This window comes from Parus major, chromosome 2, assembly GCF_001522545.3.
Source record: "Parus major isolate Abel chromosome 2, Parus_major1.1, whole genome shotgun sequence".
Lineage (NCBI taxonomy): Eukaryota > Metazoa > Chordata > Aves > Passeriformes > Paridae > Parus > Parus major.
The window spans coordinates 53,410,320-53,436,215 of record NC_031769.1 but is presented as its reverse complement, the minus strand read 5'-3'; the positions used below and the strand labels follow the sequence as shown (position 1 = coordinate 53,436,215).

Genomic DNA, 25,896 nt, shown 5'->3' with positions numbered 1-25,896 from the left:
ATCTCTGTCAGAAAAGGGCACTATGTTCGTCTAGGAATAAATTAACAGGAGTTCCACTTTAGTTTGCTTGATAACTTTTTTGCAGCTACAGTTCCTTCTAAATATAGCTTGAGTAATACTGAAAATCAGGCTTGAATGCCAAGATTAATACAAAGACTAATCTTCGTATTTTCTCATACTGAATGAAGACTACCAGTTTTTATTTTTAGAGCAAATTTTAGTAACACGTAGTTAGGAAATGCTCAATCTCATAAGGAAGGAATATTTAGCATTTATCCTGTTTTGGTGTATGTTTCTTCATAAGAGTTGCAGAGAATGTAAATAATTAGATATCACCTCGCAAGTACTACTCTACTTTGTTTATGAATCTTCACTGTTGTCAGCTTTCCTTCTTGCATGAGGGTACCAATTTTGATTGCTGGTTATAAATAACAATGATAAAATCTTGGGAGTTAGTGACAGAGCAGGAAATTGCTCAAGGCATGGATCCTGCTTTGCATATAAACAAGAGGTCTCCATTCAGCTGTCCTCACTAAACAGTTCTACAGTCAGTCTTTCTCCTTGTTATATGCACACATACAGCCAGCTGCCATGACAGACTTAACTTTCTCTTGCACTCCAGAGCAAGAAAGTACCAAGATAAACTGGTGTTCATTCAGTGTCATTGAGCTGACATCCTCTGAAGGGCATATCTAGGTTATTCTGACACTGCAGCACTAATATCAGGTGTTTTGTTTTGAGGCATTTTAAAATATGTCATGGTTTATACTTCAGTCATCATTGAAGATATAACAGCAGATTGCCAGCTATCCAATTTGGAAAGACCAGGATTAGGAGCCTCTGTGCTTTTCTATGTTGAACTGGTGAACTTGATTGGTGAACTCAGTTAGGCAAATAGCAACACAGCAGAATTTTGATTATTCATAGCTCTTAATACTTCCCTCTCTCCTTGTGAAGTGATGGGTGGGATTGTGTTGTAACTAACTGCTTGATTCACCTCCTGTTTCATCCCCTCTGTACACAGCAGCAGGGCTATTTTATAATGAGTATTTTGCTTCCTCTGTATAATACACAACAGGACAAAAGTACCCAAGTCAAAAACAGTGAACTCTTGAATGTCTTTTGCAATGACCTGTGCTTTAGCTAATGTATGCTGATTGTTTTTACAAGTTTAACACTTACTGTATGAGTAATCCTTTTCCTTAATAGCAGATGGACCTAGCATTCTTTTTTACCCTTTTCAGCCACTAAACAAGAAAAGAAGTCAGTTCCTTAGAATGTGTCCATGTATGTGTACAGCTTCTGTCAAGCTAATTTCTCATTATTTCTTTGACTGTTTTTTAGGAACAAGAATGTGTAATGAGTTCTTGTTGGGCAGAAGCTATTTGTAGTGGTAGATTTAAGGAGGTTTTGGAAATGCAAGGTAGACAGACCCACTTGAATGTGGTTTCTGCATTGCTTCCTTTGCTCTGCAGGGGCTTTACTGTTCTGTGTGTCCTAAGGTGAAGAAGGGAAAGAATGAAGTACTAAAAAGTAGATTGTACTGGGAATGGTTGTGTTGGAGATTGATTATGGCTACTTCTGAATTACTCAGCACTTTGCCTCTTTAAGAATGCTTATATGTATCAAAGAGCCTTTGCTTTAATAGCTTTATTGGTAGAATTATACAGGTTGATGTGAGATAAGAACAGGTTCTCTTGTGCTTAATGTATGCATGTGGCAACTTAAAATATGAGGTATGTCTTTGCAGAGCTGCTGTTACTAGTAGGTTAGTTCTGCTTTCTCATTTCATCCTGTTTTACAGGTATTTTTAGTCTGAGAAAGGCAAGCTTATTTGTGACCCAATTGCTTACAAATATTTAAAAACATTAATCACTGAGTCATGACGATGAATAATAGTGCACAATAATGCTTGTACCTATTTTGTTTCTAGATTTCTCTCCAAACTTTACATAGGTAATATTACCACACTTAATTTTTCTTGAAATAAAATGGATGGAGCTTGAAGGCTGTAGGGAGAGCACATGTTTATCTAGACTAAAGCACCATGTAGGAACATTATTTTGCTTTTCACAAATATTTGGCTAGTATAATCGCTTATACCCAGCAGCAATTTATTAAAATATCACTGTACTATATTTCATTGGACATGAGATACAGCTATAAATACTGCAGAAAATCTAAAATGAAAAATGCTTCTGATTTTAAAAAGTAGGCAACAATTGCTTGGGACTGCTGAGAAATCAGTTTTTCAGTCTGTGTTTCTCCTACCTTTTCCCTTTCTTTTTGTAGGTGCATTTTACCTGGTATTTGAATATATGGACCATGACTTGATGGGACTGCTGGAATCTGGTTTGGTTCATTTTAATGAAAATCATATTAAGTCCTTTATGAGACAGCTGATGGAGGGCTTGGCCTATTGCCACAAGAAGAACTTTTTGCACAGAGATATCAAATGTTCAAATATTCTACTAAATAATAGGTATGGATATTAATTAAAAGTACATAACAAAAATTGTATGTTACCAACATCTTTCAATCGTTCTTTCAGTCTTCATAGTTCACCTGATTGGAGTCATTAGCAAAACTTATTTTCTAAATTGCCTCGTTTCCTTAAAAATCAATTGCAAAATACTAATCCAGTAATCTTCCTGCTTAACACTGGAGCCTGCAGCTGTGTATTAAACTAAATCTGTGTTAAAAGAGAAGACTCCATTTTAATCCTGCTAAGTCAGAGCACTGGGGGGAAATTATTTGAGTTGAAATATATGGTAACATAATTGTAGGATATAAGTGTTTGATGTGTATTCTTTCTGCCATCTCATTTCAAGATTGAAGTGTGGCTAGGCTGGTTCTTCATGACAGTTCTGAGGTCCTTGTTGTTATCAGTCAAGATAATGCTTTAAATGAGTTTTTGATCAGGCATGTTCAAATATGCCTTAACTTGCAGTTATTGCTATAATCAAAGGGGGAGAGTAATTTGTTTCTTACTACTTTAAAACATGGTAATTACAAATCATATTAGTAAGTGTGGTGTTTTCAGTGTGCAGCAGCAGCAACAACAAATAAAAAGCCAGTGTGAAGATAGTGGATGACTTCATTACCAGCTGTTGTGCATCATAACCTGGAGTACTAAATCCAGGGAGCAGCATAAGAGCAAGATTTATAGCAGCAAGCAAAGGTATAGTTAAAAAAAGAGCAGGTCGTCAGCTCCTGGGATTTGTTGTCACCGGAAGTTTTCTGGGTAGTGTCAGGAGTTTCAAAGATGAGACACATTCAAGAGTTGGATCATTAACACCTGCTAATGGGAATGGACAGGGATCCCTGTTTTAGTATCCTTAACAGAGTGTGGGTCATGTTTAAGTATGAGGAAGGTGAGCCACAAAGGGAGTGGGTTCACATGTTCTTCCTAAAAATCTACTGCTGCTGTTGGAGATGAAATACTGGGAAAAATTGATCAAGGGGCTATTCTGATAGGCCTAGTTTTCTCCCAGCTTTCTCCAAATCAAATTTTCTGTTTCTTCCTTCTTTTTCTCTTGGAGCCAACTAACACTAGACTACTTTCAGCTCTGTGTCCTACTACAGCTTTGCCAGATCATGATACAGATTCTTAAACACATGTACTTGTTTCTCCCCATTACTCACTGTGCCCACACACGTAATCTTATTACCTGCTAATCTCCAGGGTTAGTGTTTCTGTGCAGACCTTTGGGAACTCAGAAGCTGACAGTGGAGAAGAGTGCCTTATGGTAGAGGAGAAGTTGGTTATTTCACTGTGCTCTCCAATCCAGGTTACAGAATTGGATTTTTTCCCCCCGAGGGTAGTGTCTGAACATCCTTAGATTTTTCTACCAGTAGCAGATCTGAAATGTAGTAGATCTGAATAATTTTAAGCCAGTATTTCAAAAATCCTATTACTACTTACAGCCTGAAGCCAAACATGTGGATTATGTATCTTTTACATGGGCAACTTCAATAAATTTTTGAGCATATATATTTTTCTTCTGCAAATACATTCTCAGAAATAAACACATAAATTTGAGGGGAACATTTCTTTGTTTATGGGTGTTCTTCAAGAAATCAAGAGTAAATGTCTGAGAAAAGTGGATGAAAACTATAACCTGTATATTTTATTACCACAAAATGGTCATGTACATGCTGTTACCACAAAATTGTCATGCTAGCAGCAAATCTTGCCATAATTTGATAAAAAAACAGATATTTGAAAGTGATGTGAGTTATAAAAGTTTATCAGTACAGAAAAGGAAAACCACATATAACAGTCCAACATTCATTTTATGTATTAGAGAAGCTTGCAGATAACTTTCTGTTTGAATCATCCGGACTTCATACATAAATAGTATGAGTTTCTGGTCATAGAGCAGTTCCTTTTAGCTGTGAGAACTGCCAGGCAAGTATCTTCTACTCTTCCCCTCATATATGGAAAAACTCAGGAATTGATTAGGGGTTATGTCATTCAGCAAGTTGGGTGCTGGCAAAAATAGAGGCCCTTATCTGGCTGGTCACCCTGATGTAAAGGCCGTATTTAAAATTATAAGCACAGAACAGGACTTTGATGGCTTCCTAGAAGGAAGTATGATTGCTGATAGTTGTTTGCTGTACAAATGCTCATGCTAGCAGTAAGGCCTGAGAAAATAGCAGTTTCTTCCCTCAGTTTTTTCCTGCACAGTTACTGACTGGAATATTTTATGGTATAGACCTAAATTTTGACTAATATCCAGTAATGTAAATGCCATTTGATAAGCATACCTAATTTTCCTTACTTGTCTTTGCTATTCAGTAAGCTAGCATGCTGTTTAGTGAAGAGATGAAGAGATAGCAAAGCATTGCCTCTTTATTAATGTGGCTTGGTGAATATCAGTTGCAGCTGTTGCAGTCTTAAGCTTTACCTGATTTTGAGGGAAGAAAGCTTAACAGGATTAAACACTAAATAATTCTTTGCTTTTTCCACCAGAGGGCAGATAAAGCTTGCAGATTTTGGGCTTGCTCGGCTGTACAACTCAGAAGAAAGGTAAGATACAATTGTACTGTGAAGTAGCATTCAGAAGTTTAATCTTTTTGCATAACTATTATGAAGGACAGACTTTTGTTTAGAGGCAATGTTATTGTGCTGTAATATAATTGCTTAGGAAAGGAAAAGAAATACATGTTGTCTTACACTGCATAAAACCACAAAAGTCTCTTTGTGCAAGTGTATTGCTTTTCCAGGTGTTCTGGTTAAATAATGGTAGAGACTGGCCATATATTGATTGGAAATTAAGTTGCCTAAGTTTCTGGTCCTGTAAACCTGACATATATTTCTTCTCTTGGTATACCGAAAGTGTTATTTAGGGAAAGCAAAATTTTTTTTTTTTTTTTTTTTTTTTTTTTTTCTGACACAAAGCATTATACAGTTCCTATTCAATAAGCATTACTTTTGTGTAAAATTTAACATCACATTTCAAGGGGTTCATTGTATTCTTTAGGCAGTCAGTGCTGTTGACTCTGCTGGAAACACAGATACAAGTTTAAATAAAAGTTATTCTGAAACTTCTCATGACTTGTGCTTCTGTTCTTGGCTTCATTATGCTCATACTCTAGAAAACAGGTGCACAGATTTTTATGGTTTAAGAACTTTAGTATTTACTTTGTAATGTAGTATTTGTCATTTGGAACTGGCTTTTCAAAATCCAGGCTGAATGTTCACTACAGTAGTATGTCTGTGAGGTGGTTGGATATAGAGATGGTTGGATACCTGAGCTTACTTTGATTTCTGCATGTCTAATTTGGGAAATAATACCCATAATGTTAGCTTTATGAGTTTGTTTTCTACACAGCTCTTAGGTTCTTGATAAATGTGTTAGCATTAGTTTCTCTGAGCTGTTGTCTCAGAACTCTTATTTCAGGAAAATATGCTTAAGTACCATTATAAAAACTGTTGACTAGAATAGCAAAGTGAAATAATCTTAAGCATCTGCTATCTATTTCTTGGTTTGGATGTACTTAATAATAAGAGGATGTTATCCTATCTTCTTGTTTTAACATGCACCAAACTGGCCTAATGTTTTTCCCCTCTGGTTTACCATGTTTTGCTTGGGTTTTTTAAAATTAATATAAATTTTGTTTGTAAAACTCACTATTCATTAAGGATTAAAGGTTCAGTGTCCTTATAATGCCAATAACCCATTTTACTGTACATGAAACAGCAACATTATTATGCCATTATGCATAAATGAAACCAAGATTAAGATTTAATTAGGCTAGCTAATAGAATTGCCAGTTGAACATGGGAAAATAATTAGACTCTCTGTAGATTTTTGGCAATTCTTTTGACACTCATTTTCCTTCTGACCTGCAGTAACAGATGTAATTAATGTATATCAACAACTGTACAATAGCTGCTGTTTTAAGTCATGTACTTTGCATTTAATTTACCGTTGTTTAGAATTTAATACTGTTTGAAAGGGTACAGAACTTAGTAGAGGCATAATGGAGAGGAAATAAAAATTTAAGTAAATTCCCATTGGTTGTTGTAGTTGTGCTCCTTTAAATGTTATTCTGGTAGATTTAACATGTTTGGAGTAGGAGATACGACAGTTTGCATGACAAGACAACTGTTCAAATAAAAATCACCATATACTAATACCTATCAGCAATGTAACTGTAGATAAAGTCCATAACATGTAAAGATTTCATAGAGGAATGCTTGCTTCAGAGATAAATATGATAAATGATGAGATTGTTTCCAAAAAACATGCTACCTTCTAAAAAGGAATTGGAGTTGTGTGCATTAATGAAAAAAGGACTCAAATGATTTTACAGAAATTACACCTGTACTACTGAGAATGCTGTAAGAGCTTGTTAGGCTTCATTCTATGGTTGTTCATACTTAATGTTACTCTTTCTGTTTGGAGTTACTGAGTGTTGGTAACTGTGAAAAACTGAACAAAACCTGAAAGAATTCTGGAATAACTTAAAGCACCTTGGTTGAAACAAAATGAAAATGGAACATCTCTTTTTCTGCTTTCCATTATGAACAGTTGATGGAGTAGTTCAGCCTGTGCACAAAAAAAAAAGCGTCTGCATTAGGAGAACTCATTGCTTTAGTGAGAGGATGGAAAGGATTATTCACAGTGACCAAAATTTCTGGTTAGAGCTGTGGAGAATTAAAGATGTTGTGAAATATAAGAAGATACTAGAAGCATTCCAGGCTTTGGAATCAAAATTTGTCAGTAATGTAGTTCCAGAAAAAGGCTTTTATCTCTTTTGCTCATACTTAAAGAGGGAAAAATGACTTTTTTTTTTCTTCTTTTTAAAGTGCTTGTAGAGGTCCTGTATTCAGTATGATAATAGCCAACAGTTGTGAGGAAGTTACTGGTTTTATCTTCAGGTTCTGCTCCTGAAATAACTAGCAATGTAATAAATACACAGTATTGCTTTCTGAATAATAATGGAGACACAAAATTCAGATAGCATCAAGGTGGATCTGTGATTATTATTTGTATCTTCAATTTGACTTTTTATAGCCTTCATCAGACAATTGTGTTTGCTTTTGTAGAGCTACCACTTTGCAGGACTAAAATTAAAAGGTGGTGAAGGATTGTACTGTTCTTAAACAGCATCACAGAAGTAATGTCCTTAGGGTATAATTTTTTCAGAAGTGTGATCATACTAAAATGATAGTCCTCTCTTTTTCCTCCTTCCAACAGCCGACCATATACCAACAAAGTTATTACATTATGGTATCGGCCTCCTGAACTTCTTCTTGGGGAAGAAAGATACACACCAGCTATTGATGTCTGGAGCTGTGGGTAAGAGTTTGGATAGAAGCATAGCAAGGATAAAAACAAGCCAAAAATAAATCTTAAAGTTTCTATCGATCTGTGCTGAAAGCCATAATGATGGAATTTTGCAAAACTGTTTTACAGCTGTATCCTGGGTGAACTTTTTACAAAAAAGCCAATATTTCAAGCCAATCAAGAACTTGCTCAACTGGAACTCATAAGGTAACTAGCAAGCACTGCTATGTAGTAGGTGCCTCCTAAATCGTCAGGTTTCTTAGTGTTAAAGTCTGAGATAACACACTGCAAATACTTGCAAGTGCTCAGTTAGTGCCCCAAATGAGATGTTCAAGGTTCTGAGGGGCATGTTACACAAGTGACTTTGGCACAGACATGAAGGTTTCTTTGTGAGTGTTCTGTGCTCCTAGCCGTGTACAGCTAACAAGTAAGATATGCTTTTGTAGAGTAGCTGGAGTTCTGGAGTTGCCTATTACTGAAATTGTAAAAAGAGAGTCATCAAAATGCCTGTCATTTTTTAGATGATGTTGCAACTTACTTGCAGCAAATCAAAATGAGAACATGGACAATAATAGGGACAAATGGGAGGAGCAGGTATTTGGCATTCTGCTGCCCATGAGTTCTTGTTTCAAGCCTACCATGTACACACCTGGGTTTTATTATTTTTGCAGGAATATTTCTGTTCCCTTACAAACTGCCAGACATTTGGTGGAGATAAAAATTCTGTTTCTTTCTTTGTTCTGAATGAATCATAGAATGATAAGTATTTAATTCATTGCAATTAAATCCACTTTAATGGATTTAAAGTGCATCATCTTCTTTCCCTTTATTCAGCAAACAAAATTTGTTCTTGATTCTGATATCATAATTGACATTGTAAATGAGGAGAGGTGCTCTTCGTAGAAACAAGGGAAAGGAGGGTGAATCCTACAGAACTTACAGAAAGTGAACAGTAAATGGTCAAATTAACTTAATAAAAGATCCTGCAACGTCATATATTGAGATGTTTTTCAAAACAGATTGAATAGTAGCATGTTTCTGTGTAACGTGTTATCAGCTGGCCTGAAAAATTGAAGGTATTAGGAGATACAAAAAAGATCAGTGGTTGTTTTTGGCGTAAGAATTAAACTCATGAGTTTGGGAATTTTTGTTTTTGAGCACTAGATGGCATTGAAGCACATGAGAACGAATAAATCAAAGTTTTTATTTCTTGGTGTTTTACCTCTGGTACAGAACTCTAAAACTTTGTGATGTCCTTCTGCTGGAAGCTTCTGTTTGTAGCTCATTTCTCGTCTTCACTGATGCTATGCATTTTTTGCTGTTTGAGCATAATATATCAGTTTTATCAACATCTCTGCTGTGATCATGTTGCAGTCAACAGTTATATGTTTATCTTTTCAAACTTTATCAAAGGCAGACCTGAAGTACATTCTGATAGTAAGAGATTTATTATTTTTATTCTCCCTCCTGAAAATTACATACCCTAACAAGGAGGGCTGAACTAGGGAAATGTATGTCCTTTTATGGCTGCCTGCATCAGAATTTGAAATCTTGCATATACGAAAATACTTTATTATTTCTTCTGCTCAGAAGTGTGGGGTTGATCAACTTGTTCTTAGGCATCCTTGGCTGCAAAAAAAGATGGGGATGGAATGTGAGGCATAAGAATATGGGCAGCTCCATTTGTTGAGATAGATAAGGCTTGAGACATAAAACTCTAAACTGAAGTAAGAAATACACAGGTTTTCTAGTGGTTTCTGTCTTCAGGACTTACTGAATTGCTTGGGTTTTTTTCCTTATGTCTTCAGCATTAAATAAATTTTCAGTGTAAACTGCTTTTTCAGTTATTTGGTATATCTTTCTTCATTGGGGTTGGAAGCTAAGGACATAAAATTTACTCTAAATGTGGGCTATCCAGTTCTTCTAGTCAGATACCATGCCTTCAGATGTAATTGGTTGGGTTTCTTAAAATATTTGTGTAAAGGATGTCTAGACTGGACTGAGGCAGAAACAGTAAGTTTAGTCTCTGTGGAGTGATTACCCTTTATAGACAATTCACCATTATTTAATGGTGTGGGGCATTTGACAGTGGAGAAATCTTAGCTAAAAATAACCTGAACAGGAAAATTGAAAATTATTTTTGTTTTCACTGTACTTTCATTAATAAAAATGACAGCTGTGCTCATTTGTGGTTTTGGATCTCATACCCTTTTTTCCCTTCTTTTTGGTACAGCCGAATTTGTGGAAGTCCTTGTCCAGCAGTATGGCCTGATGTTATAAAATTAGCTTATTTCAACACTATGAAACCAAAGAAGCAGTATCGTCGAAAACTGAGAGAAGAGTTTGCTTTGTAAGGATGAAGAATTAGTTTAGTCAACTCTAATAGCATTAAGTTTTCCCAGAGACTTTATGAACTTCAGTATTTTCTGGAGAACAAGCATAGATCAAGTGTAAAGAAAAATGGCTTTAGGTTCTTTTCCTTCCCATGATACCCACTGAGCTTGTATTAACCCTTATTTAATAGGAGCACCAAGAAGAGGAAAGAAGGCTCTAAAATGTCAGCCACCTGTCAGCTTTCACCTAAGGAAACCTAAGGATTTGTTTGGTACACCTGCTTGTTGCCCTGTCCAAAAAACAGCTCAGAGTACTTAATTGTTTTTTATTGGTAAACCTGGCTACAGCTAAATGTGTAGTCTGGTTAACATTACAGTCTTTTGGGTCATAAACTCATTCAACACAGAGGAGTTACCTGAACCATTATGTTCTAAAGTACTACCATTGGACTAGTTTTGTGCATATATCGCAAGTGAAAGGTATGGAAAACAGCTGTAAGCTTATTTTAAAGGGGTTGTTCCCCTCCTTCAGGTACAGTGGGTTTCAAGAGAAATGCATAATCCTGTTCATACTAGAGACTAATATCTTTGAAGCAATAGAATTATTGGTTGGGAATCAATCAAAAGTCCAACTCCCTGGTGCTAAATTCCAATATGTAGAGTAACAATATAGCCTTGGCTTTAAAATGTGGGTGTGGTTTTTTGTAAGGACAAGGTTTCAAGGAATGAAACAACACAAGGCAAAGAAAGTTTGGGTTATATAATAGCACAGGTAGTAAAAGGTGAAGTTTATTTCTGCCTCTTACTATCAAGCTCAGGTTGTGGGTGCATTTTATTACTATATAAGTTACCTGAGGACTTAATGATCCTCTTGGAAGGGATATGTTAATTAAAATTTTCCACATGTGTGGTACAAAATAAAGATGTGACGCTTTCCTCTGTTTTGCACTTTTATAGCATCCCACCAGCTGCATTAGATTTATTTGATTATATGCTTGCCCTGGATCCCAGCAAGCGTTGCACAGCTGAACAAGCTCTTCAGTGTGAGTTTCTGCGAGATGTGGAACCATCTAAAATGCCTCCTCCAGAGTAAGTAATTTCCACTGGTAATGCCACTGACCTCGAGGAAATGTGAATGTGCACTGATTTCAGTAAGTTCATTGTGGTTCAGTAAAAGAGATGGTGGCAGAAATGTTGACCTATAGAGTTATTGAAAGGTGATTCTACAGTAAAATGCTTGTGTAGTTAAGTGACTCTTATGTAACAGATAAGAGTTGATTTGTCATTTCTAGAACTAGTTACTGAGTTACTACCTTTAAAGAAAATACTCTTCTATGAATGCTTCTAATATTTAAAGAGCATAATTTCTCTTTTATCTGTTTATCAGTGTCTACTTTTTCCAGGGATTTTGAGGTCCTCCATGAATCTGAATTTTCTTTCATGATAGAATGACACTGGGTATAGAGTTGTGCACAGGTACCTGAGAGTTAAAGTGAAATACAGTGAATTGATTCATGAGCCAGATGAGAGCCTTGGTTTTACAAGCAGGAAAAGTGAAACTGTGCAGGGTTGTTCCTGTCAATTTCTCTAGAGGAAATGTTTTGCAGTGTCCTGTAGGATTTTTGCAGTGACTTCGCAGTCATTTTTAGTCAGTACAAATCATATTTGGAGCATGTCCTGAGATAAACAGTGAAAAGGTACTAGAGAATCTGTAGCTCTCATTCTTTCCTCATTATAGCTGTGAGAACATAGAATCTATGATACTGTTTGAGTAAACTGAATCTTCAAGGCAGCCTATACTGACTTCTTTTTATCTAAGGATTTTATTAAAATTCTTTATGGACTTACCTGTTATATACACAAGATTGTTACACAGAATCACAGAATGAGTGAGGTAGGCAGGGACCACAGTGGGTCATCTGGTCCAGCCTCCGTGCTCAAGAGTGATCCCAGAGCACATGGCACAGGATTGTGTCCAGATGGTTTTTGAGTATCTCCAGTGAGAAGATACAACAACCTCTGCACAGCCTCTCTGGGCAAACATTACTGATGTTCCTGAAAATGAGCTGAAGAAGTTTTCATTGTCTGAATATGACTATATCACTGTGTGAAAATCAGGAATCAGCAAGCTCAAGCTGTTTGCTGAAGTTTCAGAACCACTTGTGCAGCGTGTTGCTTATGTGCATTTGAAAGTAAGTGAATGGGAAAATGATCTTTTCTTCAGAGATGTAGTAATACATCCATTCTAGAAGCTGATATATGGAAATTCAAAACAAGCTAGCCACTGGTGTCATTCTAAAAAGTAGGAGGAACCACACTCACTTCTGGCACAGGACAGGAAAATGTTGCCTGTTCTCTTGAGAGACTGAAGTTCTCTTTTGGGAAGGAGAGCTGTTCATCCAAAGAAAGTGACATGCTGATTGGAAGGACCACAAGATACTTCTCACAATGAGTTCTTGCTTCAAGTTGATTTTCAGAGGGAGAGAACAAAGGAAACAGTTGTCATAATTGCCTTTTCAGTCTCTTGTCATTTGTCAGCTAGTTTTTCCATGTTCCTGGGTGACAGAACTGCCAAGACAGTTAATATGTAATAGGAAAACATAAGCCAGTATTTTTACTACCCATCTCAGTGGGTCTTTGTGGCTCTGTGGGTCTTTGTATTTCTGTGGGTCTTTGTGTTCCTCAGGAAATCAGAATTGAGATGCCTGTAGGGAGCCGTAATGGAAGGACAGAATTACTGGCAGATAAGTTTCTTAGGAGAATTTTCCTCTGCATTCATATCTCTTAAAGGATATCCCCTTGTTCTTCCTGGCATCCCAGCTTTGCTAGTGCCAAGTGATATATATTCATGCAACTTTTTCCTTTTTTTTCCCCACCCACTTTCTAGGTTGGGTGAGCTGTACACTATAAACACTAGATAGCCATGTCTATTACTGTGGACAAATATGTGACCTACTGACTCATCAGTACTTTCATAAGCAGACAGAAGGACTCTGCAAAAAATGGTTTCATATTGATAATTTAGTTATCTAGTAGTATGCAAGCTGTATTTCATAGCAACTGTGCAGCATTGATTTTAAAGTTTTGAATTACACAAATAATTAGGAAAATAATTCTCATTTTAAGGTACTGTCTCCCCTTTTCTGCCAGGAGGACTTGTGCTTCTGAAAGAGGCGCTCTGTAAAGAGTTTTCAGCCAGAAAAAGCAGGTCTGATATTTTGCTGGCTTTTAAATGTTTCCTGGTGTATTTCTGAGTTCCAGTAGGTTCATCTTTCAAGAGTTATATTATGTATAATTTAAGTGGTTTTAAAATCAGTGTGATTAAAAAAAAAGATTAAACATAGGGACAAAACTGATTATCTCAAATCATTCTTTGCAGCCTTCCTTTGTGGCAGGATTGCCATGAGCTGTGGAGTAAGAAACGCAGAAGACAGAAGCAGATGGGCATGACTGATGACTCTACAGCAGCTAAAGTCCCTAGGAAGGATCTGTCCCTAGGCATGGATGAGAGCAGAACCAACACCCCACAAGGCATGCAAACTTCTTCCCAACTCAAAACTCAGGGCAGCTCTAGTGTAGCACTTGGTCAGTAATATTTTCGGTTCTTATAATTACCTACTACTTGGATTGCACCTCTAGAAATTTTAGATGTTATTTGCAGAGTATTGGCATCCCCTGGATTCTTGAGGGAGGAACAGTATTGTAAGTTTAATTTTTGTTAAAAAAGATTTGCTTTTGCTTTTGGAAAAATAATTGTTCCTTACCAATTTTACCTAACTTTGCAGCCTGGTCGGAGCAACTAACTTGCTTGCTCTTCATTTTGAGGGGATTTTAGCTCTTGCTCATCTATAATTCTTTGGTAATTCCACAAGCCAGTGGCTGTTCTAATTTTGTCACAATCTCCATAGATTGGATAAGCTTTATTGGTATTGATAAACTGATCAGCAGGCAAAGTTTAGAACAATTGTAATTTTAAATGGAACAGATTCAATCTGCATGTTATGTTAGTCTTCAGCTTTCCAGGTTGTTGGGGCTAAATGAAGTTGTAAAAAACCCAAAGAAATGCCAAACACCAAAACCACCCCTCCCAGAAGCTGGTATAACATGAAGTATCTACCTCTGTGACTTGTACTGCCAATAATTCTGAAACTTAACCAAAGTATCTTGCTTGAGACAAGCTTTACAAATATAGCAAAAAAACCTAATGGTTCCAGTATGGAGACCATTTGAAATACTCAGCAGTTAAGTGATAGTTCTTAAAAAATATGTAGAAATACAAAGAATAACAACACTAAATGGGTACCTGAAAGTTGAATGCAAGACGGTTTTTAATTGTGCAAAGTAACCATAAATCCTACGGCACTGATAGAGGAGTTCAGCTAAAAAACAGTCTGTGCATTCATAGCAGCTGACAATTCTGCTGGATTTAATACTATAACCATCTTGAATCAACCCTTAGTTTAACAGCAGAGCAGAGCTCCAAATATTCTGTGCAAAGATACATAGAAAGTAGCTGTTTTGATCTTATTTTTTTGCAATTCATTGCCTCTTGCTCTATTCGTCTGGTTTCTCACTGTAAACGAACTGTGAGATCCATATGTTTAGGCTAAAGTTTTGGCAGCATTTTCAAGAATGTAACTTGAAAATGTTTCATTCTGTAACTTTTCCTCCATCAGTAAAACTATCTTAGAAGTTTAAAGAGTCCAAAGGGTAGTTAGCTTCTTTGTGCTTTTATAACATAACAGCCTGATGAGATACTCCTGTTAGTCATTAATACTCACTATGGAAAAAAAAACCTAAGCAAATGGAGAAGGAATCATTCACACCTATATTGCTTTTTACCCATACGTACACAGAAAAATATATCTAGCTAGAAAAGAAGACAATTTAATTTTCAGTGGAGCATAGAAGCATTTCCTGTATTAAACAAAACACTTCTGGAAGCTGTAATGCACCTTAGATAATAAGACACATTATATAACACCAGGACCAAATGCATGCTTTAGCCAAACCTCTTGCATTTTTTTCTAAGTACCCCAAAAGGAGAGGTTAAAAAGACATGTATCGATTGCTAATGTTCTGATTCATGAATGGGACCCCTGGTTATTGCATTTTGCAGTTTAACAGGAAATGTTCAGAGCTCAATAATTTTGTTATGACAAATTTCCTAGAATACAGTTTCCTGTTAGAATGAGCTTAAAGCTAACCAAAAAGTGTGGAATAGGTAGATTAGTTTCCCTGTTTGGCATTTTTCTGATGAATTTTCACTGAGAGTCTGAGAGAAGTTTTAGTGTTGAATGTGACAAAATCTTCTGTTAATCACAAGATCTAAGCGAGAGTCAGCAGTACAAGGCATAAGAAATTGTGATTTCTTTTTTTGTATTGCTGAATAGAAGGTGGATTATATTCATATAGATACATAAACATTTTGAATTCCCTGGATCCTGCTTAAGTAGATTCCAAGTGCTCATATCTGGTGCACATCCACAAGTAGAGCTGTGGGTTGTGGGTTTTGAAGCAGTCTCCAGCTGTGCTGCTCTTAAATCTTGCAAGGCAAATATTATGAATTAATATATTGGTAAGACAGAACAATGACAAGGATAGAAGAGGACTGAATGTGTTTGTGCTGACCTGGGTTAAGAAAAATTCAGAGCTCAGCCAGCCTGCTCACACACTCATTTTGCAGTTTCTAGCTGCTTTCTTCCCTAAGTCATTTGCTCATAAGGCATGGTGCAGTCCATGCTACTTCATTTCTATCAAAGTAAATCACCACAGTGGGTGATTGAAGCTCAGAAGCTACCTTGATATTCAAACTTCCTTATTCATATTCCCCTGCATCATCATAATTGCTCTGATTTGTGGCAAACTCCATTTAATTGAATTAACTGATATTATCACATATTTCCTGCTACTGAGGGATTGAAATCTTGTCCCTCAAAGTCAGCACTTCTATTTCCATTTATACTTTGAGCTCTTAGGCCACCTAGAGCTGGGTCACTTGGGCAGGTGTTAAAACCCAGATGCTGAATTAGAATGGGCTGGAATATACTTGGAAATGGGTTTTACAGATGGCTACTTTTTAACAAAGAGCTGTGATATGTCAAAGATAGGGAATTTTATGGGGATTGGAAGTCTTACAGCTGCCTAAAGCAGGTGGCCTTAAGCCCCAGCTTAGTTATATTGTGGAAAATTGAGCTCTAGCTTGGTGTTTTTCCATCTGTCCAAGTGCATGTGTGCACCTCATGGAAGTCACTTTGGTTATATTGGATCTTACTGTTCCATTTCCTATAGATACTCCCCAAAGACAGTTAATATGTAAAAGCTTTCCATTTCTGTGTTGTCCAAACCCATGCTTTGCCAGTCATGTCAGTCATGTTAGATTAGTCTTCTTTTGAGTTTCTGAAATATGCCAGTTCTAAATAATACTTAAAAACACCTTTTTTGTCTTTAGCAAAAACAAGCACTGGACAGCAGTTAAACCAGAATGAAGTGGCAATCCTGCTAAACCTGCTACAGTCTAAAACAAGTGTTAGTTTGGCACAGTTTGCCCAAGTATTGAATATTAAGGTAAATCCAGAGACTCAGCAGCAACTAAATAAAATAAATCTTCCTGCTGGAATTTTGTCAGCAGGTGAAAAACAGTCAGAACAGCAGCAGCAGCCGCCACCTCCTCCGCCACCACCTCCAGAGCAGGAGCCTCTAAAACAGCCGATGGTCACGCAGCCCCCTGTGCCACCTGCTCAGCTGGGTCAGCCTAAGGCTGAGACTGATGCTGCCCAGGCAGCTGTGCAGAGTGCATTTGCTGTTCTGTTGTCTCAGTTAATAAAGGCTCAGCAAACAAAACAGAAAGATTTTGCGTTGGAGGACAAGGAAAATGGATCAGGAAATGAAATGTCATTACAACTCAGGCAGCCTCCAGAGCTCGCCACTCCTGTGTCTGTCAGCCGAGACGACGTGGAATCTCCAGCACCTGGCTACCCACATCTGATCAAGTCATTATACGTGTCTGCAGGTACTGTAGGCCTTTATTGCTAACCAGCAAATACCTGGAGCACTGGAGATGTAATAATTTGGGAGTAGAGAATTGACATGTTTGCCATATGCATCTGTGCGAGTATAGGAGATGAAACAGATTTGGTCACATTTTACATCTCAGAGAATTTGTCTCTAACAGGTGCCATGCAGACAGAGCAAACAATGATACCCTACCTAAGAAGTGCAGAAGTATTAGTATTGAAACATTGTAGTGGTTTAGGTTACTATCCTGGGGATTGGGGTTTTCTTAGTGGTGAGTGTGGTGGTGAAGACAGTTTTTTTTCTAGCAGATGCATAGATATAATTTGCCAGTTTTGGCTGTGTGTTTAGGTAAAGCTTATTTTGGTGAGACAGTATTCTTTTTTGGGTTTTAATGCTGACTAGATCAGTTCCTTAGTGTCAAATTCAGCAGTTACCCATTAACTGTCACACACACACATGGCTAAAGGTTTCCATTGAGGTATAGTAGTGGCTTCCATAGTCTTCCCACAGTTGAGAGCTCGATTCATCTTTTTGGGTTGCAAATTCAGATTTATTATGGTGGTTCATGTATTGTTTTGTGGTGTTTCCAGCTATTGAAAGAAATACTCTGAAGCGATTTGGGGCTGTTCTTGGAGGGTTTGGAGGGAGGGAGGGGGTGGGTTGAGAGGTGTGATTTTTTGTTTATGTTTATTTCAAGCCTTGAGTTTTGCTGTTCTTTGATAGAGTGGCCTTTTTCCCCCTTGAGATTTCTATCCTGTGAATCTTTCTTTATCCTTCTTTGAATTTTTATTGTTTGTGTGTTGCTTTTTTTTCTGGTCATTTGGTTTTGCTGGGGTCTTTTTTTAAGGAGCTTGAACTGTTTTTCTTTAACTGACTGCCTGGTAATCTTACTTCAAGGAGTAACCTGCATCATGCTCCTTATGCAAATGAGCAGTTGCCAGATTTTGCCCAAAATAATATAATTACTGCTAAATTTAACTAATAAATTCATGAGAATTGAAGTTATCAAACCTCTACGTTTTTCCAGAAAGGAGTCCTTTTCTTTCTGGTCCTGTTATTTGTATACTTGTATATTTGTATACATTTATTCCAGAGCTTTTCTTTTTCTTCTTTTGTCTTAGGTCAAGAAGATTTGGTTAGGCAGTCTGAGATGAGGCTTCTGAACCGAACACCTGAGCAGGAGCGCCCTCGGATCTTGCCTCCGGACCAGCGTCCCCCCGAGCCACCGGAGCCTCCGCCGCTCACTGATGAAGACCTTGATTATCGGACAGAGAATCAGCATTTGCCTATAAGTAACTCTTCAGGAACAGATCCTCATGCAGGAGTGAAAGCAGCTCTTCTGCAGCTGCTGGCTCAGCATCAAGCTCAGGCGACAACGGAGGAGCCAGTACAAACGAGTGTGGATTATCAGGCTAGAGACTCCTATGTAACAGGCCCAGACTACAAGGATAACTTTGGATCATCGTCCTTCTCATCTGCCTGTTACAGCACTAGCGATGGAATAGGAAGCGGATCATCAGGAGTATTAGAAAGGAGGAGTTTCCTTGGAAACTCAGATATTCAGTCTTTGGATAACTACAGTACTGCTTCATCTCACTCTGGTGCTGCCCCTCCTCCATCAGCCTTTCCAGAATCCTTTCCTAGCTCAGTAACTGGTTATGGAGACATTTACCTCAACGCTGGCCCCATGCTGTTCAGTGGAGATAAAGACCATAGGTTTGAATACAGCCATGGCCCAATCCCGGTTTTGGGGAGCGGCAGTGATGCTTCCACAGGGCCAGAGAGTGCGCACTCTTTGCCCACAAAGATTCACAACTATAGCTATGGAAGTAATTTACAGGAAAATCCCACTGGCATCAGCCACATGCATGGACAGACTTGGACTTCTCCTGCCCAAGGACCTGGCTATTCCCAGGGATACAGGGGACACATTAGCACATCTGCAGTAAGAGGGCGAGGCAGAGGATTACCATATTGAGTATCTGTTTTTCCTCAGGCACATCATTTTTATCTGGAAAAACATTTTTTTTTCCCCCTAGCTGCAATTTAAAGCAGCAATTCAACAGACTTGAATAATGTTAATTCAACAGCTTTATTTTTATGTGGAAAAGGGTCTTGCATACAGTAGGAAAAATTTAAAAATGCTTACAACTCATGCTGTCTAAAAACTAGATGACTTGATTGTACATGTTCACAAACTCTAGTTCTGACTTTTATTTTGTATTTTGGCAGTTTTAAGTGGATGCTAAATTTAGGGACATCAGCTTTTTATGGCACTCTTTCAGATCTTCTGAACTATGCACATTTGTGCTTTTTTTGTAAGTTTGGACCAACTTTTATGTAAAAAAAAAAAATGAAATTTTACAACAATCAAAGCAGGGCACTGATTTATTTGGTATTTTTCTTTTTACAGAACTACCTTTAGTCAAAGGTCACTGTCAGTCTTTGCACTGCTTTCAGTGTTATTGTGGAAGGTGTATTTCGTGCTCATTTCAGATAATAAAACACAACCTTTCTCTTGATGCAAAATTTTATAAATATTTGGTCAACGTTTTTTTTTCTTTCAAGAAAAAAAAAAATGGGCGTTCTGGTAAAATGTTCTCTCCATCTCCCACACTTGTTTATATAAAAACTGTTTTACTTGAATGGTAAGTGCCTTAACTTGTAAGCTTAAGGTCTGCAAAAACTTGGAAGTACTTCATAGGTCACTATGAACATAATGCCTAAACCTGGGTAATTAACAAGAGAATTCAGATAATAATAAGAAACTCGAACAGGTCCTAATCTTGTGGTGTTTACTTCACATGGGCCAGTTACTTAGAGACCTGATCTTACCTAGAAAAAATTGTAATTTCCAAATTGAACTTCATGAGAAACGTTGAAAGTGAGGAGAAGAATGAAGAGTGTAGTTTTTCCTCAGCTCCCTGTTGGAGTTGTAGTAAGTGTTTTAGTTCCTCTGCCAAATAAACTATACTTTATATGTCCTTACCAAGTGATGAAATAGTTTTTTTCTCTTAAATGTCAACAGCAGTAATTTCTTTACTTTGTGTGAGAAGCTGACACGGTTTGTCTTTTTACCCCAAATACTGCATTGTAGGAAGTAACCAAAGGAAAAATGACCAGTATTTAAAGCAATGGCAAAATGTTTGACACTTAGTTGTAATTCGCTGTAAACTTGTGATTGTGCCAATTAATTGATTTTTATCTGCTATTCCACAGAACATTTTAATATTGGAATTGAGTGTCTCGGAACAACTAAAATTTTTATAGTTAAAACTCTTACCAAGAGCCACTCCTCATACTAATTACAACTTCCAGCATGGTATTTTTTTTGTTTCCTCTGGCAACAAGTGGTCTCTCTCCTGCAGAGAGGAGGTATGGTTTTATTTTGCCTGTACGTAAAATGATGTCTTGAAGCCCATATTGGAAACAATTTTCCAACTGATTATCCAGTTGACAAATCGGTACCTTATGTAACTGAGTGTTTAAATACTACTTTTTAAAAAGTAAAATTTCTACTTACACTATTACATATGTCTTGTCAATGACTTTTTGGATTTTCAGAATAGAAGCCAAAGCTGTTGGTGTTTTGTTTTAATTGAAAAACTTGATTCTTATATGGCTAATTCCCACACTGTACAGCATGGAGAAACTCCCTTTGCTGCCTGTGTAGTGTTTGAGGATCTGGCAGATGAGGAATGGAGAGAGTTCTGCTGCTTACACTGTCCCCAAGTCTGGCAGTTGCCTTCACTAGACACAATGTTCCTATTGTGAATCCTGCCATCTGAAAATAAAACTGTCCAGGTTGGAAAGAACCTGAACAGCCTGTGTGTAAGACAGGCAAAAGCTTCACGTGAATGACAGTGCCCTGGACCGTCTTTTCCCTGAGTAAGGACGTCCCCATAGCATTTTTCTCCTAGTAAAATTTCAAAGACAAAAATCATTAGTGTCATTTAGATATGGACAGTGTTGGCTAAGGCTCTTTGTTTACTGATCTTTAAAAAACCCAGACCCACAAATATATGCACAGATTTCTCTTTATTTTGTATTGGTTTTTTTCTAGAATCAAGCAAAAGACTTTCAAAGCTTATATGCACTTACTTTCACTAAAGATGTGCAGTCTGGGGTTACTCACCTGCACTTCAAGTGTAACTGCAGGCAATAGCTGGCTACAAACACAGGTAAGTTCAAATGGAGAGTAGATCTCAGAGAACTTAATTATAATTGACTTCCAATACAAAAATACCAGGAAGAAGTTGTGTCTCCTACCTTCCCTTTCGGACATAAATTTTCAAGTCATTTAGTTAGCTTCATTCAATGCAGAGGAGTTGGTCCCCTCTGCCTCTGTAAATGAGTGTGCAGTTTCCTTATGAGCTGGCAGTACTTACAGACATTGTTCTACCAGAATGGATTTCAGTCTTTGCCCATGAAAAATCCCCGATAACCTCAACACAATCCTGACTTTGAGGAGAGAGGAAGTGCAATAACCAATTGACTTCCAGATGAATCAGTAACAAAATCTGCTATGCTGTAGCAGATGAATACTGTACAGTTCCTTTTCCCCAGCTTAAAGATGACTAGCTTGTGACTTTGAACACTGCATTTGCCTGGAGCAACAGTGTTGGGATAATTTGGAGGGAAAGTGAATGTGTTTCCATATGTGATAACTCTGAAAAAATTACAACCCAGGGAATCTTGCTGGGTCTTTTGCTGATGCCTTTCCTCCTGGGCTGATGGAGGCTGGGTGCAAGTGAGAGCCTCTGCCCTTGATGGTGTGGCAGGAGGATTAGTGCCTGCAGCCACTCTCCCCTGGCCTGGAATTGTGTCTGAGCAGGTTAGCAGCCAGGGAATTGTCCAGATCTAAGGACAGCAGGTCTACATTCATTTGTACTGGACGTGTGTGTTACCTGTCAGCATTTCTCTTGAATTAAATCACACGATGAGGTGCTTATGGCAGCATTTTACCCTTACGTGTGAACTCCACTCAGCAGAGAGTCTGTACTAGTTTGGCATTTTACATCATGTGGCTCTTGCATTTTTGATGCAGTAGTAGGCATTCTGAAAACAGCGTTGTTTTTCTGTGGAGCCATGGCTTTTATTACTTTCTCCCTCATTCCTTTGGGTTTATGTTTTCCGTGCTGCGATTCCAAAGTGAGCTACAGAGACCTGGATACTACATCAAAAAGTAAGTGTTGTGTGTTTGTATTTCTAAATAAATATAGTGAAATACTGTAATAATGGACTATCAAATAGCAAGTACTTCATTATTTATATTAAGTGGTCTTTAGGCATACCAAGAGGAAGAAAACGAGCACGACTGGACTGCTTATGACCATGACTTAAAACACTTAGACTATTACAATGCTTAAATTCAGCCAAAGGAAAAGAAAACCACTTTTATGGATTGCTAGTTGTCGTTATCCTGAACAGAATGAGCAGTGCTAGGGAAGAGATATAAAAATACATGTATCCTTAAATGTTAATATAATTTCTTGGAAAAATAATTTTTAAATGGCAAACATCTATTTTCTTATGTTTCCATAAAATGTGGTCTCAAATTTTCTTCATCCCACAGTAGTGTCAGGTGCTTTCTAGAAGCAGAGGCAGTAAAGTGCCATGTTGTAAGTTCTTACGGTTTTGAGCACTCTTCTCCTTTCGCTTTCAGTTCTGGTGGAGGCAGTTTCAGTTATGGTGAAGTTTACAGTTGGATGAGTTTAATAGATAATTGTGTGTTAAAAACTGAAGTACTGAAGTAACACAGGATACCTCTTGTCTGTAGGCAAACTAGGTCTTGGACCATGAATTCTGTTTCTGAGAGAGAAAAATGTCAGATGTACTACTTGCGTTCTTCTTTTCATTAATAAAACACGCAAGTGTTTTACATACAACATTTCTCCAGTCTGTTCTGTTACAGTGTTTTTTTACATGAGGAAATTTTGGCTATCACCCTTCTTGAGAGTTTTGGGATGTTCTGTATTTGCAGAAGTGTGTCATGAAATTTAGGAATCGCCAGAAAATCTATTTGAATTCTATATTTAAAAATAAAATGACCTTGGGTTGACTTCAAATTAACTTGCTTATCAGGGTGAAGAAACTTTATTGCAGGAGTTATTTCGAGACAACTTAATTTAAAATAAATTGTTATGCTTCAGCTTGCTTACTCTTTGTTATTTTAAGCCATTTGTATATAAAATGTATTGTGCGGCCTGTAAATAAAATACTGAAAATTGAAGTCTTTCCTTGTTTTCCCTCTCTGATTGTCAAATAGCATTTCAAAAGAACATTGGGTTAAACTGAGAATGTTTTCAGTGTATTGAAATTCTGCAAGTTTTTAATAAAACCCATTGACTGCTCCGGTCCTGTTTCAAAGGAGCCCTGCAGGGACTGACAGTGTGAGCCTTTGCTGGCAGTGTGGATGGTGTGGGAGCCAAGGTGCAGCAGAGCATCCCTCGAGCACTGGTGGTGCCCCAGGAGCAGGCAGAGTGCTGGGGCCTGGGTGTGGGACAGGGGCTTTGCCAGTGCTGAGAAGCTGCTGCTTCAACACCTGTGAGCTGCTCAGGATGGTGGGTGATGGACAACGTAGTATTTTTTCTTTGCAGTTAATATTCTCCACCACAGTCTCATTAAAGAGGATGGTGTGTATATTAGAAGCAATGGGAAATCAAACCCAAGCAGCCAGGTGTTTTCAGTGTCTGGTGAGACACTCAGCTGAGCCTGGCTTAAGCAACTGTGCTTTGAATGCCTGAGGCTTTTCTTGCTTTTTTTCCTACTCTATTAATCTAATGAAACCTTTTGAATCTTTCAATAAATGCTATACCTTCATGCAAAAATATGGCACTTGTTCTTCAGTTCTCTTGAGGTTGGGCAGAGTGCTGCTTCATCACTTGTTATTGATAAAGTCAATAGATGGGCATTCCAATTGAAAATGCAATTGGAAGTTACAGGGGCCAGCAGCAGTTACATAGGTGTTGTTTGACATTAGGCTGACAAGATGTGTGGCTGCAGCCCAAAACATCTCACTCTGGAAACAATATTTTGGTGACAGCTACAATTAAAGCCCAGCCTTCAGTTCTGGTGACAAGCCCAGGCTGTATTTCACAGGGTGTTGACTTGCATGTAGCAGATCTGGCAGTTGTGTGTAACCAACTCTACGTGTCTGCTCAGTTTTTCTCATGAAAGCTGCTATTGCAACTCAATAAGGAAGTTGTGACAAAGTTGGCTCTGGTTTACGTTGGAGCATGAACCCGAAATGGTTTGAGAATGATGTGGCATCCCTTTCATTGAGCTCTTACTGCCGTAGGGGTAGCCAGCTGTGCAATAAGGTACCAGTAATAATTCCGGTGGGATCTGCATGTCAGTCGATATCCTCAGCTGCAAGTAAAATAGCATCAAGTGAAAAAGGAGATACACAAGTAACTGCAGAACAGTCTGTATCAACACAGAGCAAGGAATGGCTCTATGAAATTGGTGGCAAGAGGGGAAACCAGTCCTCTTAAAGCCATGAATTATTGCCTGCTAGCTTTGAAGAACAATACAGTTTTGCAGAAGTTTCTTTTAAATTACCTGAACCAGGATTAGATTGCTTCTATTTTTAAGGAATGCCTGTAAAAACTGACAGGCCATCTGGATGAGCATGGTTAGAGCTACCAAACTCCCCCACCATGTGGAAGAAAATGAAAGTTGGAGCACTTTGCAGTTGCAGCAAACATGGGCAGAGAGAACTTAATTTGACAAATAAGAGCAACTGTAGCTTTTCCCAATCAACTGAATTCGCTTTGATGGAGCTTGAGAGTTTTGTTTTTAAAGTCGTTTACTTGTTATGGCTACTTATTTTGGGCTTTTCTTACTTCCTGTGGAGAGAAGGCACAGTCAGAGGAACTTTATGCTTTATGGCCATGTTTTCTTGAGTTAGAGCAGCCCTTGCCAATAGGCAATACTTGAATCTCTTCACAGAGCATGGCTTCAGTTCTTGAGCAGTTCCTCTGGGGGCACTTTGTGTGTACTATTGATATGGCAAATTGTCATAACATGGTGAATGTACCTTTAATAGGACTTTTTGCAAAGAGCCTTTGTGAAGATACTTTTTTTTTATTTTAGGAAAATTATTAGGAAATACAGTGTAGAGGAGACATAGCTGGTTAGAAAGGGGGAATACTCAAGTGTATTACAGAAACCAGCCTTGTATTCACAAGCAGATCTGACAGCTATATGCTGCCCTTGAGGTAATTCGGGGGAGTAAGTGGTTAGTATTTGACAGATGTCTCTGCTGCACTCCCTCCTGTGGGCTAGGCTGTGGTGTTAGTTGCTAGAGGACATAGCTGGAAGCAGGTGTTTAATGTGCAGCAATGTCTAGCACAGGTGCCTTTTTTCTTTCCTCCTGCAAGTTCTTTTCAGAGCTGTTTTACAAATGTGTAAAGCATGTCAGCAGGTTCCATTATGGGGTACAGCACACTCTGTACAGCCTTTCGAGGACCTTGGTTTTGCCCAGGTGGCAGTGGTCAGGAAGCACTGGTGCCTGCTTGCCCTGTGTTTGGGAGCCTCTCTGAGCAATGCCCTAAGTGCTGCCAGAGCTGCTTCCTCTCCTTGCTCTGTCTCCAGGTCACCCTGAGAAAGGAATGGGCTGTACAGAGAACTGAACAGAAGCCTGACTTTAGGAGGTGATTTTCCCTGAACAAAGAGCAAGGAAGAGACCATTACTTTTTTATTTTCATTCTCCTCATCCTTACCAACTGCATAAAGGATCTACA

The 25,896-nt window shown here is 38.0% G+C and overlaps 1 protein-coding gene across 7 annotated transcripts in view; it reads left to right on the top strand.

Annotated features, from left to right (window-relative positions):
* CDK13 (cyclin dependent kinase 13) overlaps positions 1-23,381 on the top strand; it is a 47,129-nt gene extending 23,748 nt beyond the window's left edge. For 2 of the 7 annotated variants that reach the window (XM_015617370.3, XM_015617368.3), the window contains exons 6-14: positions 2,293-2,482; positions 4,976-5,032; positions 7,710-7,811; positions 7,929-8,006; positions 10,033-10,149; positions 11,090-11,221; positions 13,512-13,717; positions 16,764-17,144; positions 18,271-23,381. In XM_015617370.3, the coding sequence (XP_015472856.1) occupies positions 2,293-2,482; positions 4,976-5,032; positions 7,710-7,811; positions 7,929-8,006; positions 10,033-10,149; positions 11,090-11,221; positions 13,512-13,717; positions 16,764-17,144; positions 18,271-19,127 (2,120 nt within the window). In that variant the 3' untranslated portion in view covers positions 19,128-23,381. Of the gene's footprint in view, positions 1-2,292; positions 2,483-4,975; positions 5,033-7,709; positions 7,812-7,928; positions 8,007-10,032; positions 10,150-11,089; positions 11,222-13,511; positions 13,718-16,583; positions 17,145-18,270 lie in introns of all 7 variants that reach the window. The other 5 variants (XM_015617365.3, XM_015617364.3, XM_015617371.3 and 2 more) reach the window with 4 other exon arrangements.
* Positions 23,382-25,896: the final 2,515 nt, after the last annotated feature.